This window comes from Setaria viridis, chromosome 8 (assembly GCF_005286985.2).
Source record: "Setaria viridis chromosome 8, Setaria_viridis_v4.0, whole genome shotgun sequence".
NCBI classification, from domain to species: Eukaryota; Viridiplantae; Streptophyta; class Magnoliopsida; order Poales; family Poaceae; genus Setaria; species Setaria viridis.
This window is the reverse complement of record NC_048270.2, coordinates 7,017,056-7,033,751: the sequence shown is the minus strand read 5'-3', so window position 1 is coordinate 7,033,751 and position 16,696 is coordinate 7,017,056. Positions and strand designations below refer to the sequence as shown.

At 49.8% G+C, this 16,696-nt stretch overlaps 2 protein-coding genes across 2 annotated transcripts; one reads left to right on the top strand and one right to left on the bottom strand.

Annotated features, from left to right (window-relative positions):
- Positions 1 to 4,676: 4,676 nt before the first annotated feature.
- Positions 4,677 to 7,116, top strand: LOC117834246 (uncharacterized). Its single transcript, XM_034713865.2, has 5 exons — positions 4,677 to 4,725; positions 4,846 to 5,247; positions 5,337 to 5,729; positions 5,805 to 5,875; positions 5,953 to 7,116. Exons 1-5 carry the CDS (start codon positions 4,677 to 4,679, stop codon positions 6,079 to 6,081), a joined length of 1,044 nt encoding a protein of 347 aa, XP_034569756.1. The 3' UTR covers positions 6,082 to 7,116.
- Positions 7,117 to 9,292: 2,176 nt separating this feature from the next.
- Positions 9,293 to 11,191, bottom strand: LOC117833603 (dolabradiene monooxygenase). Its single transcript, XM_034713167.1, has 2 exons — positions 10,226 to 11,191; positions 9,293 to 10,126 (listed from the first exon to the last, which is right to left on the bottom strand). The coding sequence occupies exons 1-2, from the start codon at positions 11,126 to 11,128 to the stop codon at positions 9,503 to 9,505; spliced, it is 1,527 nt and encodes a 508-aa protein (XP_034569058.1). The 5' UTR covers positions 11,129 to 11,191; the 3' UTR covers positions 9,293 to 9,502.
- Between the last annotated feature and the right edge of the window lie 5,505 nt (positions 11,192 to 16,696).

Below are 16,696 nucleotides of genomic sequence, written 5' to 3'. Positions count from 1 at the left end.
TGCGCCGCTCCATGGCCTTGGCCACAGCCACCGGCGCCCCGCCACCCCTAGCAGGCCGGCCGCGGGAGGTGGTTTTGGCTGCCGCGTGCCCTGCCGACTCGTGCGCTCCCACGCCAGCTGTGCGGCCCCGGTCGCTCGTGCCCCCCTCCGCCGCCGGTTGGGCGCCGTGGGGAGCCGCGCCCCCGCTAGCCGAACAGCATGCGCGGGGAGCCGCACCCCTACTTGAGGCTAGGCTGCGCCGGCCGCCGTGCCCCCAAGCCGCGCGCCGCTCCATGGCCTTGGCCACGGCAGCCGATGCCCCATCGCCCCTAGCAGGCCGACCACGGGAGGCGGTCCCAGCCACCGCGTGCCCTACCGACCCGTGCACTCCCGTGCCCCAGCCGCTCGTGGCTCCCTCCGTGCGCTTCGCCTGGAGATAACGCCTGTGCCTGGAGATAAGGGAGAAAAGGAGAGGAGATAAGGGAGAAAGGGAGAGGAGGAGAGAAGATAATGTTGTTGGGGGGAGATATTAACGACCTCCTAATGCCCCTTAAGACAACAACCATGAAGGCCCAGGCCCACCTGCGGTAATGACAATCGCTGCTGACCCGATATAGGCAGGGAGCATCCCACTCCGTCTCGCCCGACCCAGGGCCTCGAGGTCGGACACTCCCGACCCCTTGATGGCAGAACTCCACCTCGCCCGACCCGTGGTCCCAGGGTCTGGAGCGCCCAACCCCTCGCCGCAAGACTCCACCTTGCCCGACCCCGAGCGTAGGGGGTCAGACTCATCCGGGCCCACAAGATAAGTATCCGCCTCGGGCGCATATCGGCGGACGAGGGCGCGGATGTCGTGGGCCCCCAACTGATCTCACTATAAATGCACCGCGGCTCTGGCGTGCAAAAAGGTGCCCGCGCCCCTCGACGTGACCCGCCACAAGTACCCGAGCGGAACACTGTAGCCACGACCGCACAGGCTACAGTGGCCGCGGCTCCCCCTGATTCATCGTAAGGCATGTTGGAGGTATGCCCTAGAGGCAATCATAGAGATGATGATATTCTATTTGTATCCATGATTTGTATATTGTGTTCATTGAATGTCCATTAAAGGCTACTTGAATTGATTTGCAATTATGTGAATTGTATGTGAAACTCTTTACTTGTATGGTTATTCTAAAGTTGTCCCTAGTCAGAGTTAATGTGAGGACACACATGAATATTAGACTAGCACATGTATCAGTTTGATGACTATGTTTCACAAGTCATGGACATGGATATGTTAAACTAATAATGTGGGCACATGTGGAGACATGTGCTAGGACTGACCCAACACGAGAAGTAGTTCTCTCTTTACATAACATGTACGCTTTGTCCTTAGACCTGAGATTGTCGCATGTACTCAAGATGTGGATCGACTTAATTAGGGGCTATCAAACGCTACACCGTGACAGGGTAGTTAAAAGGGTAGCTTTCGGGTTTGTCAAGAAGCATGCTGTGAGACATGGTCAGTCAAGATGGGATTTGCCCCTCTTTGATTGAGAGTGATATCTCTGGGCCCCTCGAGTGATCGGATCCGAAAATGCATGGCCATGCTACGTACGGTTAAGAGTTAACCTACAAAGGGATTCCGAATCACAGGATCGAGAAAGAGCGCTCGGCTTGGAGCTAGACCAAATATCGTGAGGCAAAAGGATTAGCATGTACATAATGTTGTGACGGTTCATCTGATATGATCTTCGTGTGCGTATAGGAGTTGGCACGTCTTGCTAGAGGCCACCACCGACTATTGGGCCGAGTAGGAGTACTAGGGCCATGTCTATACGTATCCGAACCCATAGGGTCACACACTTAAGGGGCTGGAAGCCCAATTCGGATGTGATCCGAGTTGGATTAGGTTTAGAAGTACTAATGGGCCTCGGACCCAGAGACCCGTCAGAAACCTCTATAAATAGAGGGGTGGGGGCGCCCTAGGGTTTACACCTTTTTGGCGAAACACATCTGCCGCGCCTCCCACGCCCTCGCCTCTTGCAACTTGCGGATCTAGCAGTCCGGCTTGCGACGCTTCCTCCCTGCACGTGTGGATACCTTGGAGGTGTTGCGCCTGCAGCACTTGGACGAGCCACCGACGAGCTACGACGAGCCGCCAACGAGTGGACGACGAGCCGCGGCACGAGGGCGATCTTGCTACACGTGGACGAGCTGCTAAGGAGCTGCTGGACGTTGACGTGATCGACTACGTGTTCGACTACGCTGATCGACTTCGCTGCATCGACGCGAAGCTACATCTTCCGCACCAGTGCGTCGAGTGGTAATCTAGTGATCCATACACAGCAGTTTTCCTAGTTTACGCGGTAAAAAAAATTTGATTTGCGCTAGCGTAGCCTACCTCGTATTCCAACAAGGCACTCATGGCAAGCACCGTCCGTTCTCGCGCCCCGCGTATCCGGCGATAGGGACGCGACGTCCGTGTCCCACGGGCCATAAGCAGGACAACAGGGTCAGCCGTCTCCCTCCAACGTGCACAGTTGCCACAACCAAACACCATCATCATGCTTGGTGGCAGCAGTCGCCAGGAAGATCGTCAACAGGATCCAAAGACAGCCACCCTCCTCCAGTGGACGCGCTGATAGGAGCCGAAGGCTGGAGCAGGAGGCGGTGACCCGGGGACTTGGTCCTTCTCCTTGTATTTTACTTTACTTAGCTTATCTCTTTTACTTCTCCTCACGCCTGGCTCATCTGTAACCCCGAGCTCTCCTTGCGCTATAAAAGGAGAACCGGGGGCCCTGAGACAGGAGGACTCTCAAGCCAACAGAACCCACACACTCACCTCTAGAGCATCAGTGCACACCCAAGAGACTTGGGACTGGCTCCCTCTCTCTCCCGTTTGTAACCCCTACTACAGACCCCGCGTGGGCAATACGAGCAGCTCCTGATACTGGACGTAGGGCCTTCCTTGCCCGAACTAGTCTAACCCCATGTCTTCCCACGCCACCATCCGAAGCCTTACGCGCATAAAAGAAATTTACTAGCCGTAGTCTTGATCCGCTAATCTTGACAATGACAAACGTGGAGAGAGAGGGGCCACCTGCGGTAAAATTATTTAGTCCCAGTTGATGGCTCCAACCGGGATTAAAATGGGTCTTTTAGTCTCGGTTGGAACCACCAGCTGGGACTAATGGGTTATGTGCTCATTTATCTAGGTTAGTGGCTCGAACCAGAACTAAAAGCTCCACTTTTGTCTCGGTTAGAACCACCAACCGTGATTAAAAGGGCTCCGAGAGACTATAAAATTTAGACTCGGGACTAAAACTCCTTTAGTCCCAGGTCAAAAATGATCGGGACTAAAAACGCTCGATGGAATGTCTATTCTCTACTAGTGATGGGGCGAAGTGGGATGCCCCCGTCCGCTCGTTTTGGTGGGATGGGGGCATCCCGCATCTGGAGGGTATATTCCCTCGTAGGGATGTCCCCGTCCCACCTGTCTCCAAACCAAACACAGGACGAAGTGGGATCATCCCGTCCCGTCCCACTTCGTCCCTCAAACCAAACGCACCCTAGAAGAACAAGCGAGGCAACGTGCAGACGCTTCTGAGGGTTCTCAACAGCAGGGTGTTTCTTCCAGTTCAGACAGGGAAGGAAAGGACTTGTCCAATGTCGAAGTTGATCCATCAGAGCTCATGGCTGGCAAGGAAACCTTTTAACCTACGCTTCGCTTTGGTCGTTCGCTTGTTTCTCAGAATACTATAGATTTCAGCAAGGGCTACTTCCCTAAGGATGTGGCGAGACCTCCAGGTGAGGAACTTGTGCTGAAACAATAACATGACGAGGCTGTTGTTTTCAGAGATTTTTTTCACAGCTAGATTGCGGTTTCCGTGTGATAGGATGCTGCCACAGATTCTGGACAGGTACGGGGCCAAGCTTCACCAACTTACACCTAATGCCTTCGTGCAACTTTCAATATTTTTTTGGGTTGAAGGCACCATTGGTGGGGTAGTTGATGTTGATGGCTTTGCGAGGTTTCACGAGCTTCATATTCATAAAAAAAAGTTCAATTTGATGATGGTGATGAGGTTTTTGGAACCCAATTTGGCTGTTGCACATTTACAACTCTAAGAAAGAATGAAAGTAAGAAGATTGCTAGAGTTGAGCTTTCTACGGCTCAAAAGAATAGATGGGATGATGAGTGGCTTGCTTATTGGTTTTACGTTAAGATTGATATGTGAGAAGCTTCTGGTGGTGAACCGTTTTACCCGTTCTACTGTTCGATGGCTCCACTGAACATTGTCACGGTTCCCACTTTTGGGAGAACAAAAAGTTTTAGGTCTTGCGAGGATGCTTTCGTCCTCGCGTGCTCAGCTATTGCTGGATGGGACTTGGTTGAGAAATTTCTCGCTGCGGAAGTCTAGCCTTTTTCTGATGGGTGGGCTCCAAAGGAGATAAAGATGGAGACTATTATATGGTACCACAAGCCGATTCCTTTCCCTTGCTTTGGCATTAGGTTACCAGAAGGGACGAGTGCTGGTCCTATTGTGGAAGAGGTTGAAAGGCGCACAGTTGACATTCTCGGACCGTTTCATGAGAATGAGTATTTGTCTGCGCAGAAGATTGTAACGCACGGTCGTCGTATTAACCATGTGTTTTTTTAGATGGGTGTAGAAATTGAGCCTCGGGCTAAGCCTTGCAAGCCTTCTAAGCGGATGAGCGAGCCCGGCGTGGCTGGCTCTGTGGAAATTGGTGGAAATAGCGGCAAAGGGAAAAAGAGGAAAACCATTGAAGATGTGACCGTTCTGCCAATTGTCGAGGTTGGAAAGAGATCCAAGACCCCAAGCTTCGAAGCTGTTAAAAGAAAGAGTCTTCTTGGGTAAGGTTCTTCTGGTGTTCAAAAATCGAGTCTTGCCGGTAAGAAGCTGAATACTGCCAAGGATTCTGAGTCTTCATCCCGGAGATCCGAGGCTAAAGCTATCAAAAAGTTGGAGCTCAAAGCTGCTGGTGCTTTGGCTGGTTTGAAACTAAAAAAGGCTGGTAAGAAATTTGCCGTGAGAATTGTGGATGCTCTATACGATGATGATGACGAGGTTGGTTTCTTGGATGATGGTTTGTCTTTGGTCTCGCCTTTGCGAGGCTTGCTCGAAAACAAGGATTGTGGTGCTTTTGCTGAGAAGGAAACAAGCCCCGAGGCTGCAGGAACCTCGGAAACAGTTGTTGCTGTCTTGCCTGTTGCACCCGACGCCAAGGATGCCACGGAGCAGCTGCTGCCTACTGAGACAGGTAACGTTGCCAATGAATTTCCAACTGAACCTATCTTCAGGGGGTTTAGCGTGTCTCAACTAAGTTTCTGATGGACTTGCAAAATACAGTTGGCACGACAGAAGAGCCTTATCGTGAACCCTCATTTCTCTTGAGGGTGGACCCTTTGCCCGAGGATTCTGATCTTCCCCAATACGTGCTAGATTATAATAAAGCCTTCAGTACCGATTTAAAGGAGAAGTTGTTGGCCATTCATGTGCCCGGGGCAGGTGAGGATGATGATCTTTTCAATCCTCCGCTGTTATGGAGTTCGCAAGACTCACTTCGGATTGTAGGTGAGGCAGCGGAGGCAGTTTTGGTGGACAAGTCTAAGGCTGATGCTCCCTCCGAGGTTCTTGAGGAGGGAAAACTTGCTAAAGAGAAAGAAATTGTTCCTAAAGAGACTCGGAGGATTAAGGTTCCGGCTTCAACTGAGACTCAGGATAGCTTCATTGATCCCGAGGGTTAGTCTCTTATCATTACAGTTGCATTCTTGGTTTTCTTACAATGCCTGCTTATACTTTTCCATAACTCTACAGAATATGAGTCATCTCTTCGTTGTTATGGCCCCGATCACTTGGCGAGGATCACTGCTACTCTAGGCTACAAGGTAAAGTTTTCATCTCTCTCTTTCCTCTTTCTTAAAGTTGTGAGGTTTCTTGCGAATTCTAAGAGATCTTTTCGCAGGCTGTTATAGCTGGGAAAGTTGCTGTTGACAAACTCCAGGATAAGGAAAAAGCCATGCTTGAACGAAGTACTAAAATCTTGAGCTCGAGACCGAGGTTGCTCTCTTATGGAAGGAAAACTCCACGCTGAATGGGCTAAACTCTCTGTTGTCGGAGGAAAATGCTGAATTGAAGAAGAACAAAAGTCTTTGGGTGACGGCGTGTAGCGATCTTGCCGCAAAGGTTGAGTACTTAGAGAAAAAATCTGGTGACAACCTCGGGGTTTTGGAAAAGCTTCGTGGCACAGTGGAAAAGGATTCTTTGACCATTAACTCTTTGAAGAAAAAGAATGAAGAACTCTCGAGGGCTTGTTCTGAAAAGATGCAATGATCCATACGCTAGGGAAAAAACTTGAGGATCAAAAAGGTTTTATAGATGGTGCAGAGCAAGTGCTGAAAGCCCGATTTTCACATATTTACGATGGACGTAGACTTGCTTTGGCTGAGTTTGGGATGGAGCCTCTTCCCTTTCCCGCTGATTAAGGTGCTAAAGAGATGTTTGACTTGATGGACAAAGAGTTCGAGTCCTTGCCCTTTGTTATAGTGGGTGCTAGCGACTATGCTGCCTCCTTATGTTGCGAGGGTGTTGATCAGGCGCAGGACGGGCGTCGACTTCCATAGGCGCGCCATCGGCGGGCCAGCGCGCACGTCCGAACGGCCTCGTCCGCCGGAAGGAAGGAGAGCACGTCGTGGAGAAGCGCGTCCGGGGGCGCGCTGATGCTGTCCTCGCCGGTGTAGCGGCTCTCCGCAGCGACCTCGTTGGCCATACCGTCCTGGCACTGCGGAAGCATTTCGTCGAGCAGGTGTCGTGCTCCGGTGGTGCTGCGGGCAGGGCGATGTAGAAGGCCTATGAAAATCAGCGAAAGAGAAGAGAGACGAGAAGTTCTCGATGCTTCACCTCACCACTCCCCGTTGGGAGCTTCACCCTTTACTCGCCTCGCCGGTGGCCGCCGCCGCCGAGGACAGCAATCAAGAAGAGCGCATGGTCGTTTGATCATACGTTCGCATCCAAGGAAGCGTTAAATGCTGAGTTAATTGGGCTAATGGGCTTGCAAACAATAAAAAGTTAAATGGGCCCTATTGATTGGAAGTTAGGCCCACGATGAAGAATAACTTAAAATGTACTGTATGGCAATATAGGGATTTAAATCTTCCTTCCTCCTTATAAAAAAATATTCCTTCCTCTGATTCCAAGTCATTGAGGTCATTCGCACAGTCACTTTTTGAACCGAGACCTTTTGAAAAAAAATTATTGCTTTCAACAGAGAAAGCTATACTATGAAGATATTTTTCACAAGGAATCTAGTAATATCAACCATGTATGGTTAATCCTTATGATTTTTTTATATATTGATGATCGAAGTCAAAGAAGTTTAACCAATCAGAATCCCAAAACGAACTATATTTGGAATCACGGAGATTATATAATATATCGTTGCTAACTTTAACAAAAAAGATTCAAAGTCAATCATAGGTACAAAGACAAGAAGGTTGTCAGGGTTAAGTTGGGCCCAACCACTACTACTGATTACAACATCACCGTCGGTCCCAAACTGTGCATCACCACTGGTTTTGGGGTCGGTAGTGAACGGTTAGCGCTGATGGAGAGGGGCATCACCGTCGGATGGGGAACCGGCGGTGATGCCCATTTTTGAAAAAAAATTGCCACCCCCCTGCCCCGCCGGACGCCCCCACGACGCAGCCAGCCGCGGTTTGCCAGGTGCCCTCGCGCTGCCACAGGCCGCCGTCGCAGTTGGCCTTGCGCCACTGCCGAGGGCGCCCTACCCCGCTGGCTGAGAGAGAAAGGGAGAGGGAGGTAGGGAGGGAGGGAGAGAGGGCTCACCGCTGCCGCCGCCGCTGGGCTCGCCACCACCACCGAATCTGCTCCCACCAGCCGTGCTCCGCCATGCGCTGCTCCCACCGCCACTCCCTCCATGCGCCGTTGGATCTGCTCCCGCCGGTTGCGCCCCGCATGCGCCGCCATGCGCTGCTCCCACCAGCCGCGCCCCTCCATGCATCGCCGCCAACCTCACCCAGCTACTGCTCCTCACATCACTAGTGAGGGGTGAGCGGAGGGGGGAGGGAAGCGGAGGACCTGGAGAGGGGAGCAAGAGTGGATGGGAGGTGAAGAGGCTGAAGGAGTGGAGAGGGAGAGGAGGGAGAGGGAGGGTCGAGCGGAGAGAGGGAGGGGAAAGGAGAGAGGGGCTGGCGGCGGAGGGACAGGTGGAGGGAGGGGCCGGCGGATGGACAGAGGGAGCGGAAGAGAGAGGTTGTTTGTGTCCGGACTCCAATAAGTGAGTTCAACTTCAGCTGATGAAAATTTTGGGTCCCCTCCCCCTCCCCGATGGGTTGTGGTTGGGACCGACTGTAAAACGTATCACCTCAGGTTCGTTGTTGAAACCAGCGGTGATATAAACTTTCACCACTGGTTTAGTATTCCTAGTGCCCTTCCCCTCAATAACCGGCGGTGAATATGTGTCACCGCTGGTTCTATTAAAACCGCAGTGATAGGCTGTCTAGGAAAGCCTCTTGTGTAGTAGTGAAAGATAGGCAAAGGGTGGAGAAGCACCTGTGTTATTTCATGAATTTTGATCTGTCTTATGGGTATTGATGACCACAACAACTAATAGTAGATAGGCATGCGTTCCTTGTCATCTTTAATTTTTCAACGTTTTGAGAACTCTGATGTTTGTTAATTTGACCAGGACAAAAACATCACGGTGCATCCTAATAGGGCACTATTGAAATTAAGGCAGCACACCATGGTGTCCGAGCACAAACGAATGCCCTACTGCTATCTTCTCTTCCAAAAGGGTCTCCCCATCACACTAAAATTAACCATTCCCGCCATGATCCCGACCTATTCTATATGTATATGCAACATATCCATTTTAACCATATATTCCTTTATCATATGTATTTTGAATATGTACGAACTTTAAATCGTTTAAGAAAAGCTTATAGAACATATGGCTACACTATGGATGTTAGTTTCCTTTATTGACCTTTGCATTACTGGGTAGAAAAAATGTAGATCCATGGAGCTGCATGATCGACAAATCACTAGCCAATGCACGAAGCAGTGAAACGTTTTACTGGATTCTTAGGCAAACATTATAGACAAAACTCACATATCCCATAGATTTGTTCAATTGGAACTCAAGGTGAATCAAGGCTGATCTCAATTCACAAAGTTATCATTTGCAGAACATTTTTATTAACAAAATTATAGAACAAATAATACCTGACTTTTATTAGAAGTTTACATGATAGAGAAACAATTATAGTAATCAAAGCAGTCAATGGCACATTGTGAAACTGTAATTTTTATTATAACCCACATACATACACTAATAAGATTTACTGCATAAGATAAATTTTACAACATAAGGACCTATAAAATGTCATATACAAAATCCAAAGCCTGACTTTTATTTCCCATCTAAGCACACAATCAATGATGGCTAGTGCCATACTGTTAGATCCACACGATACTACATAAGTCCACCTTATTTACACATTTGCTGGAGGAATGCGAGTAACAGGGTGCAAGATCAGGCTTGTTTTCTTACTTGCAACTAATCCTGCCGCCTCACTTACATCAACATCCTTTGGATCGATTCCGTCAGGCAGCTTCCAGTCAAAGTGGTATAGAAGGCTCGCCAATGCAAGTTCCATGTTTCCCACCCCTAGGTTGATCCCCGGGCAAATCCGACGGCCAGCTCCAAATGGAAGGAATTCAAAGTTTGTTCCCTTGTAGTCTAGGTTGCTGTTTTCAAACCGCTCCGGCTTGAATTCCTCCGGATCGTCCCAATACTTGGGGTCCCTGCAAATCGCCCACATGTTAACGAACACGACCGTGCCCTTGGGGACGTCGTAGCCCATGACCCTGCACGTCTCACGGCACTTCCGAGGGACCAGGAGTGGAACTGGTGTGTGCAGCCTGAGGGCCTCCTTGATCACCAGCTTGAGGTAGCTGAGCCCCTTGAGGTCGTCTTCGCCGACCGTGCTCTTCCCCTTGAAGGCCGCCCGCACCTCGGCCTGCGCTTTCGCCATGGCATCCGGGGTCCGGACTAGCTCCGTCATGCACCAGTTCAGCGTGGTCGACGAGGTCTCGCTACCGGCAGCAAACATGTCCTAGAAGGGGCAAAAAAAACATGCAGCCATTTTAGCTCGCAGACCGGACCAGCGGCGCTGCCGGTCGGATGAGTTGGAGAAGGCTGGTTTGAGACTTACAAAGAGCACCGCGACGATGGTGTCGTCGTCGAGCGGGATCGGCGTGCTGCGTTCCTTCTGGAGCCTTAGCAGGACGCCGACGAAGTCCTCTCTGCCGGTCCCGGCTGCCACCGCCTCGCCGCCGCGGTCCATGTCTTCCTTTGTGTCCTGTTTGATCTGCTCGAGGATGCGCTGCATCCTGTCCCGGCACGCGAGCACCTTACGCAGCGCCGTGTCAAGAACCTGCACGAGCCTCGAAGACGGGAAGAGGTCGGCGACGGCGAGCCCTGACGTCTGCAGCAACGCCGTGCCGAGTGCGTCGAGGTACTCGTCTTGGTACTTGCACCGGCTGCCCACCGACTCCCTCGCGAAGGTGTCGTTGATGAAGCTAGAGATCATCTTGGACAGGTTGACGGCGCCGGCGCCGGCGGACGCGGCGAGGTTCTCTATGAACCGCGCCGCCTCGTCCTCGCGGATCCGCCGGAACGACTGCACCCGGGCGGCGCTGAGCAGCTCCAGCACGCAGATCTTGCGGAGCTGGCGCCACCGCTCGCCGTAGGGCGCGAACGCGAGGTCCTTGCCGTCGAAGGAGAGCGCGCTGAGCGTGGCGTTCACGTGCCGGTCGGAGAACGTGACGTCGTGCGTCTTCATGACCTCCTCCGCGGCCTGTGGCGACGACACCACCAGTGCCGACACCTCGCCGAGCCGGAGCGTCATGAGCGGCCCGTGCTTCTGCGCCAGCCTGCGCATGGCGCGGTGGATGTTGGTGCCGGCGACGAGGTGGTGGAGGCTACCGATCACCGGAAGCGTCCACGGCCCTGGGGGCAGGTTATGCTTTGGTTTCGCGACGAGCCGGGACTTGAGCTTGGAGAGGACGACGAGAAGCACGAACACGGACAAGACGAGGAGCACTATGCCTTCCATAGTGGCTAGCTACTTTTTTGGCACGTTTGGTTGCTAGTAGATTAAATTGTGGGTGGCATGATATATGCCAGCCATTGCTATTTATAGTATGGATGGCGGGATGCAGCAACAAGAAGTAAAAAATCACGCCTTGACATTTCAACAAGAAGTTTGGAGAACAGTGCCCGTTTCTATTTGGTGTAACATGATCGAAAGCTGACTTGTTTTTTTTCAAAAAAATTATTTAGAAAAGTTAATTTTATATGGAAAACTGCAAAGCTTAGTTTCGTAGCTCTATGAGGACAGAAAGCTAAAAATATCACATGGGTCCCCACCGACAAGAATACTGGCCAGACCTAAGTGGGTTCGCCCCACTAGGGCGTGTGGGTCAAGGACATGAAGTTACTTGGAGTACACGCTAAGGAAGTCGGGCAATTTGAATCAGCCCGGATATTGCGGAACATGTGTTGTAGTCCGACTCAGATTATCTTCTATGTAACTACCAAGTAGATTAGATTCAAACCGACTTGTAACCCTAGATCGCCAGCCTATATAAGACGGCCAAGGGAGCCTGCCGAGGGCACGAAATCTCTCAAGCAATACAAGCCACCAAGTATACATGACGTAGGGTATTACTCTTCGGAGATCCAAACCTATCTAAAACCCTCGTGTCCCTTGTGTTCTCGCAATCACCTTCGAGTTCTTGGTCTCGCGATCGCCTCCACCTACAAATCAACCACTTGGATAATCCCCTGGTGGACTACCGGGCTTATAAATCCAACAGTTGGCACACCAAGTAGGGGTGATTGTGAGATCCTCCCTAGCGAGCTTGATGGTATCCCGCCCCGGTGTTGTCTTCCCCAAGAGCATGAAGGACTACCTCGCCAACCCGATTCAGCTTCATTTCGGGACCATGCGGGTGGATTCCAATCCCGCCACTTCTTTCATCGACTTGGCATCTTCCGCCCACTCGGCGTCCACTGCCAGCTCAACTTCCGTCGGATCTGCTCCAACGGGACAAGTTCTCCACCCAAGGATATAATCACACCACTTGCCCAGCAGGTCGGCGATATCTCTCTCTCTGAGAGGATTCCAAGCATCCTAGCTACTACCCACCCACCCAAGCCCTCCGACCTGATTGCGGGGCTAGACCTCATCAGCAACACTATTGCTGAGTGCATAGATCTCTCTAAGGTGGCACTACACTCAACCAGGTCGGCACAGGATCCTTCCCTCATCCCCTTTGGTTTGAGGAACTCGGTTGCTGCGTTCTCCACAAATCTCGCGCAGTCCTTCCAGATCCATTCTGAAAACCCACCCGAACCCGCCCAGTTTCAGGACTGTGATGAGTTCCAGGTCCCTCGCATCATCCTGACACCAAATTCCTACGGAAGCAACGATGAGAGCAACTCCTCCATGCCAGATCGTGAAGTTTTCGTGGTCTCCGCCGACGAGCCACCTAGGGATGGCGTAATCTCTTCTCAGGAAGCAAGCCGCAACGCCAGAAACCAGAACCGTGCGGCACGGTGCCAATGACCAGCAACAACCTAATGCCAATATGGAGGCAGCAGGCGATCAGCACCAACCACCGCACGACCACGGCGGCAACGTAGACCGGGACGGTGGCCGGGGCAGACGTAGGTGCCCTGCGCGCGCCTGCAATCTACTAGCCGACCTCGAGTAGGTCAGTCACAATGTCTTCACCACACCCCAAGCTAACCATGGGGCTGCCTTCGCTAACCTGGAAAACCTTCCAGACTCAGAGCCAATCCGGTGGATCCGGACACATCTTCAAGTCAACAAGAAGATGAGATGCGCCGAGTATGACCGCGACTACGACGCTCCTGGACTCAACCACGACGCAGAACGCGAGGACCGCCGGTGCCAAGAAGATGAGATGCGTCACCACGCCGACTACGACCGCATGTATGGCGCCCCCGAAGACGCTTACAACCCGCCCAGGCGCGACAACAGCAGACGCCCCAGGGCTCTACCCATCGAGTACAATCTCGACGATGGTGATGATACGGCGATCAATGGCTTCGCCGCCTTCACTCCACGCCTCAGGGCTGTCGATTGGCTGGCCACATTCAAGCCAGCCATCAACGAAAAGTACGATGGTCGCTCTGACCCCACCATCTGGCTCAAGCCGTACAGTACCGCGGTGAAAGCAGCTCACAGCACCTATGACCAGATGGCCGCCTACTTCCCGGTGGTAACGGTCCCCGCCCCGCTTCTATGGCTAGAGAACCTTCCACCGAACAGCATCAACAGTTGGGGTCAGCTCAGCTCTCTAGAGCTTTCACCCAGAATTACCAAGCGACCTATAACCGACCTAGTAACATGGAGAAACTTGGTCAAGTCCGCTAAAGGACGGGCGAAACTATTCGAGAATTCGCCAACCGTTTCTTCGAGAACCGCAATAGGATGACTGGCATCGAAGATATATGTACGTTGGTTCGTGTTACCAGCCGACTTGTCTTAGGCTCTACATACTACGGTACATATTTTTCGATAATGATGTGTGTTTTTAGTAGTGTATATCAAATCACGAACTTTGAGAAAACTCCAATGTTAATTATAGGAAAAGAAAAATATATGGTCCTAATATCTACTGGATGACAACCAAATTATAACGCCTTAGACAAAAAAAGAAAAGAAAAACACCACGGAGTGGCTGGTAGGGGCCACGGCTCCCCTGTGCTCAAACCTTTTCCACTATATTTCATTTGGTTTAGATCAAAATTTTATTTAAATTTGTTAATTTAGCCCTTATTTCTAATAAACTTGTATGATATAATTTGCATAGTCCCCCTCTTATTTCAGTCCTAGCTCCGTTCCTGAAAAACACAATATATGAGAGAGTTATAAAGAATACTAATAACATACTAATCTGAAGTGGTCCAATACATTATAGATCGGACTCTATTTCTCTACGTAATTAATTACTACTCTATATCTCGACGTAATGAATTCTCTGGCTTCCCTGCGTGCATGGCCGCACAATCCTGCACCTTTGTGTCGAGGAAATCATGCAGGCAAAGCAAGAGAGGCAAAATCTACCTACCGTTGGATCAAATTATAATGGTTGAGATTAATTAAGAAAGTAAAACTCCCACATGCAATAGAGTTGAGTGTTTCAACGTACAGTTGTTCACGGCTGAGATTCTAAGCGCAAAGTCAGACACGTACAGCGTTACGTCGACTGACTCCATTTCTTGACGTAATTAACATGTGACTCGAGCTAATAAACATAATCTGCACTACTAGATGAATGGTCTGGATTCCATGCATGCAGGCCTGGCCCCAATCTACGTTGGAAATCTAACGGTGGTACACGCACGTAAGCAATGCAAGATTTGTAAGATGCAAAGGGCAAAATGATGTACGGTACTGAAGAGTGTTTGTTCCGTGCCCTTTTTACATAGCAGGCGAGGTGCTGAGCTCGTCGTTATCTGGAGCTAGCTCTTGGCAGAGGCGTCGACACGATTAGAGGAAATCAGGAAAACAGATCGAGGAGTAAACAGAAGAGGAGGAAGACGAGTTCGTGCCCTCGCCGGGTGTCGTTTCCGTCGAAGCTTCTGTATTCAGAGTTTTCAGCAATTGACGGCGGGGCATCTGCCGTGCACGTCGCTGATGAGAGCCACAAACAGAACGCGTCTTTCTCTTTCTCCCTCCATCTTCTTCCTTCATCTCTGGCGAGCTTCCCCACTACAGTGCTTCGTCTCTGTCCTTCTCTTGATCTCCTCCTCCCACATTTGACGGCTCACGTACCTCTGCATCCCGCAACGGCTATCAGAACAAGGAAGGGATAGATGTGAGGGAACGAGGAACTTCATCAGTATCCCTTCCTTTCCTCCTGAAAGGGTTAGACCGACGATTAAGGTTGTTACTTCTCTAGATGCAATTGTACTCCCATTCTGACACAGATCGTGGAAATTAATCGAAATAGATGCCAAAACAAAAGATGGAGCATGAATCGATACAAGGGACGCCTAGACCCTGCAAATATATGTATCGCTTCAAGAGAATTGCACAAGTAGCTAGTGCACTAAGGCTACCAAGTCGGATCAGCATAGAACAGGATATATAAGCAACCAAGTTAAAGATCACGCGAAAGTTGTAGTCAGCGATACATCCAATAAGGTACGCAGAAACTGAGATGAGTTTGAGAGCTCTACACAGGCTCCTTACTCCCGATCGAGACATTAGAAGAAAGCAAATGCAATGCATTCAGCGAAGTGATGATCAGACCGAAAGCAATTGCCGCAAAGCTGTAGGTAAACTGGACCCAATTATGCCCTTCAACTCCTTATTATATTACTGTCTTTTGAACTTTCAGAAAAGGCAACCAGGAAACCTTATCCTCTAAAATCACAAACCTTATATGTATTCTTCACAAGGCACGTGTGAGGCTGTCTGTAGATCTCTATCCATCAAAGGCACAACTCTTTGCACCAATCAGCATGGAAACAAATGTCCCAGAAAGTAGATGTCGTCGTCGTTGTCATCTACGTAGCTGTTGGTTGGATAGACCAGGCTGGGCCTATCTTCTTCTTTGTCAATATAATTGTCTGCTCTCCAGCCTGTTTGTTTCAACCAAAAAAAAAATGTCTCAGTAAGTTGTCAGGTCTCCCAACTGAACGAAATGGATATTTTCAAGTGCTTGGCAATGCACATTCAGCATCATCTACAGAGCTTATCTCAAAGAAGGGCATGGTCAAGCTGTAGCAAACTTGGATATTGCAAGTGCTCACATCAAGATTAGAAATGTAAATGCAATAGAAACAGGGAACTATCCCGAAATGCAGCTCTAAGATGAAACATACTATTACTATCAGTCAACCCCTCCCCAGCCCAAAAACCAATTGGAAATACAGAAGATTGAGTGCCCTCAGCTGGACCTTCTTAGCCGCATCAAGGTAACAGGCAGCAACCTCAGAAAACAGAGCATACATGGAGTGGATTTGGTACTTTGGAGATCGGAACACAAGCTACTTTAATTATACAACAGTAACCTGTAGGAAGAGGAACATTCAAACAGCAACGGTTGAGAACGGAAAAAATCAACTTCACAGGCACAATGACAATGATTAAGTGAACACTTTGTTATCGGAGTGCATGAGCAATTACAAACAACAGTAACATGTTATAATATTTTCTTGCTTTTTCATAATGTTTTACAATCCTAAATTATATATTTACCTAATTACCTTCAGTCCTGTCACACTATGAGCTTTAGATTATTGTAGAGCGGGCAAACAAGAGCACCAACTCCTACCCAAAACGACAATGATGCATTTGGTGTGTTATATACATATTACAAAAGATTACCAAAGCCAGGCAACTTTAATATGCATTTGGTAAAAATTACTACTAAGACAGTGAATAAAAAGCTGAATGCAGTACCAAGAAACAGCAATAAAACAACTATAACCAGTCAGTTGTCACTAATGCAATTTAATTATGAGATGTGAATTATAAGGATGGCACAAGATATGTTTCTATAGAATGCATGTATCTTCCCCAGTTTTTACACTTCTCTTCTCGGCATTATAAAAGTGTATTAAATTTTTGGATCTCAGAAAA

Excerpts from the sequence above, each read along its gene's own strand:
- LOC117834246 (XM_034713865.2), top strand. The coding sequence starts at position 4,677 with ATGAGCGAGCCCGGCGTGGCTGGCTCTGTGGAAATTGGTGGAAATAGC. Across the intron at positions 4,726-4,845 it reads GGAAATTGGTGGAAATAGCG|GTTCTTCTGGTGTTCAAAAA; the intron begins GCAAAGGGAAAA and ends TTCTTGGGTAAG. Across the intron at positions 5,730-5,804 it reads TAGCTTCATTGATCCCGAGG|AATATGAGTCATCTCTTCGT; the intron begins GTTAGTCTCTTA and ends ATAACTCTACAG.
- LOC117833603 (XM_034713167.1), bottom strand. The coding sequence starts at position 11,128 with ATGGAAGGCATAGTGCTCCTCGTCTTGTCCGTGTTCGTGCTTCTCGTC. Across the intron at positions 10,127-10,225 it reads CCATCGTCGCGGTGCTCTTT|GACATGTTTGCTGCCGGTAG; the intron begins GTAAGTCTCAAA and ends TGCCCCTTCTAG.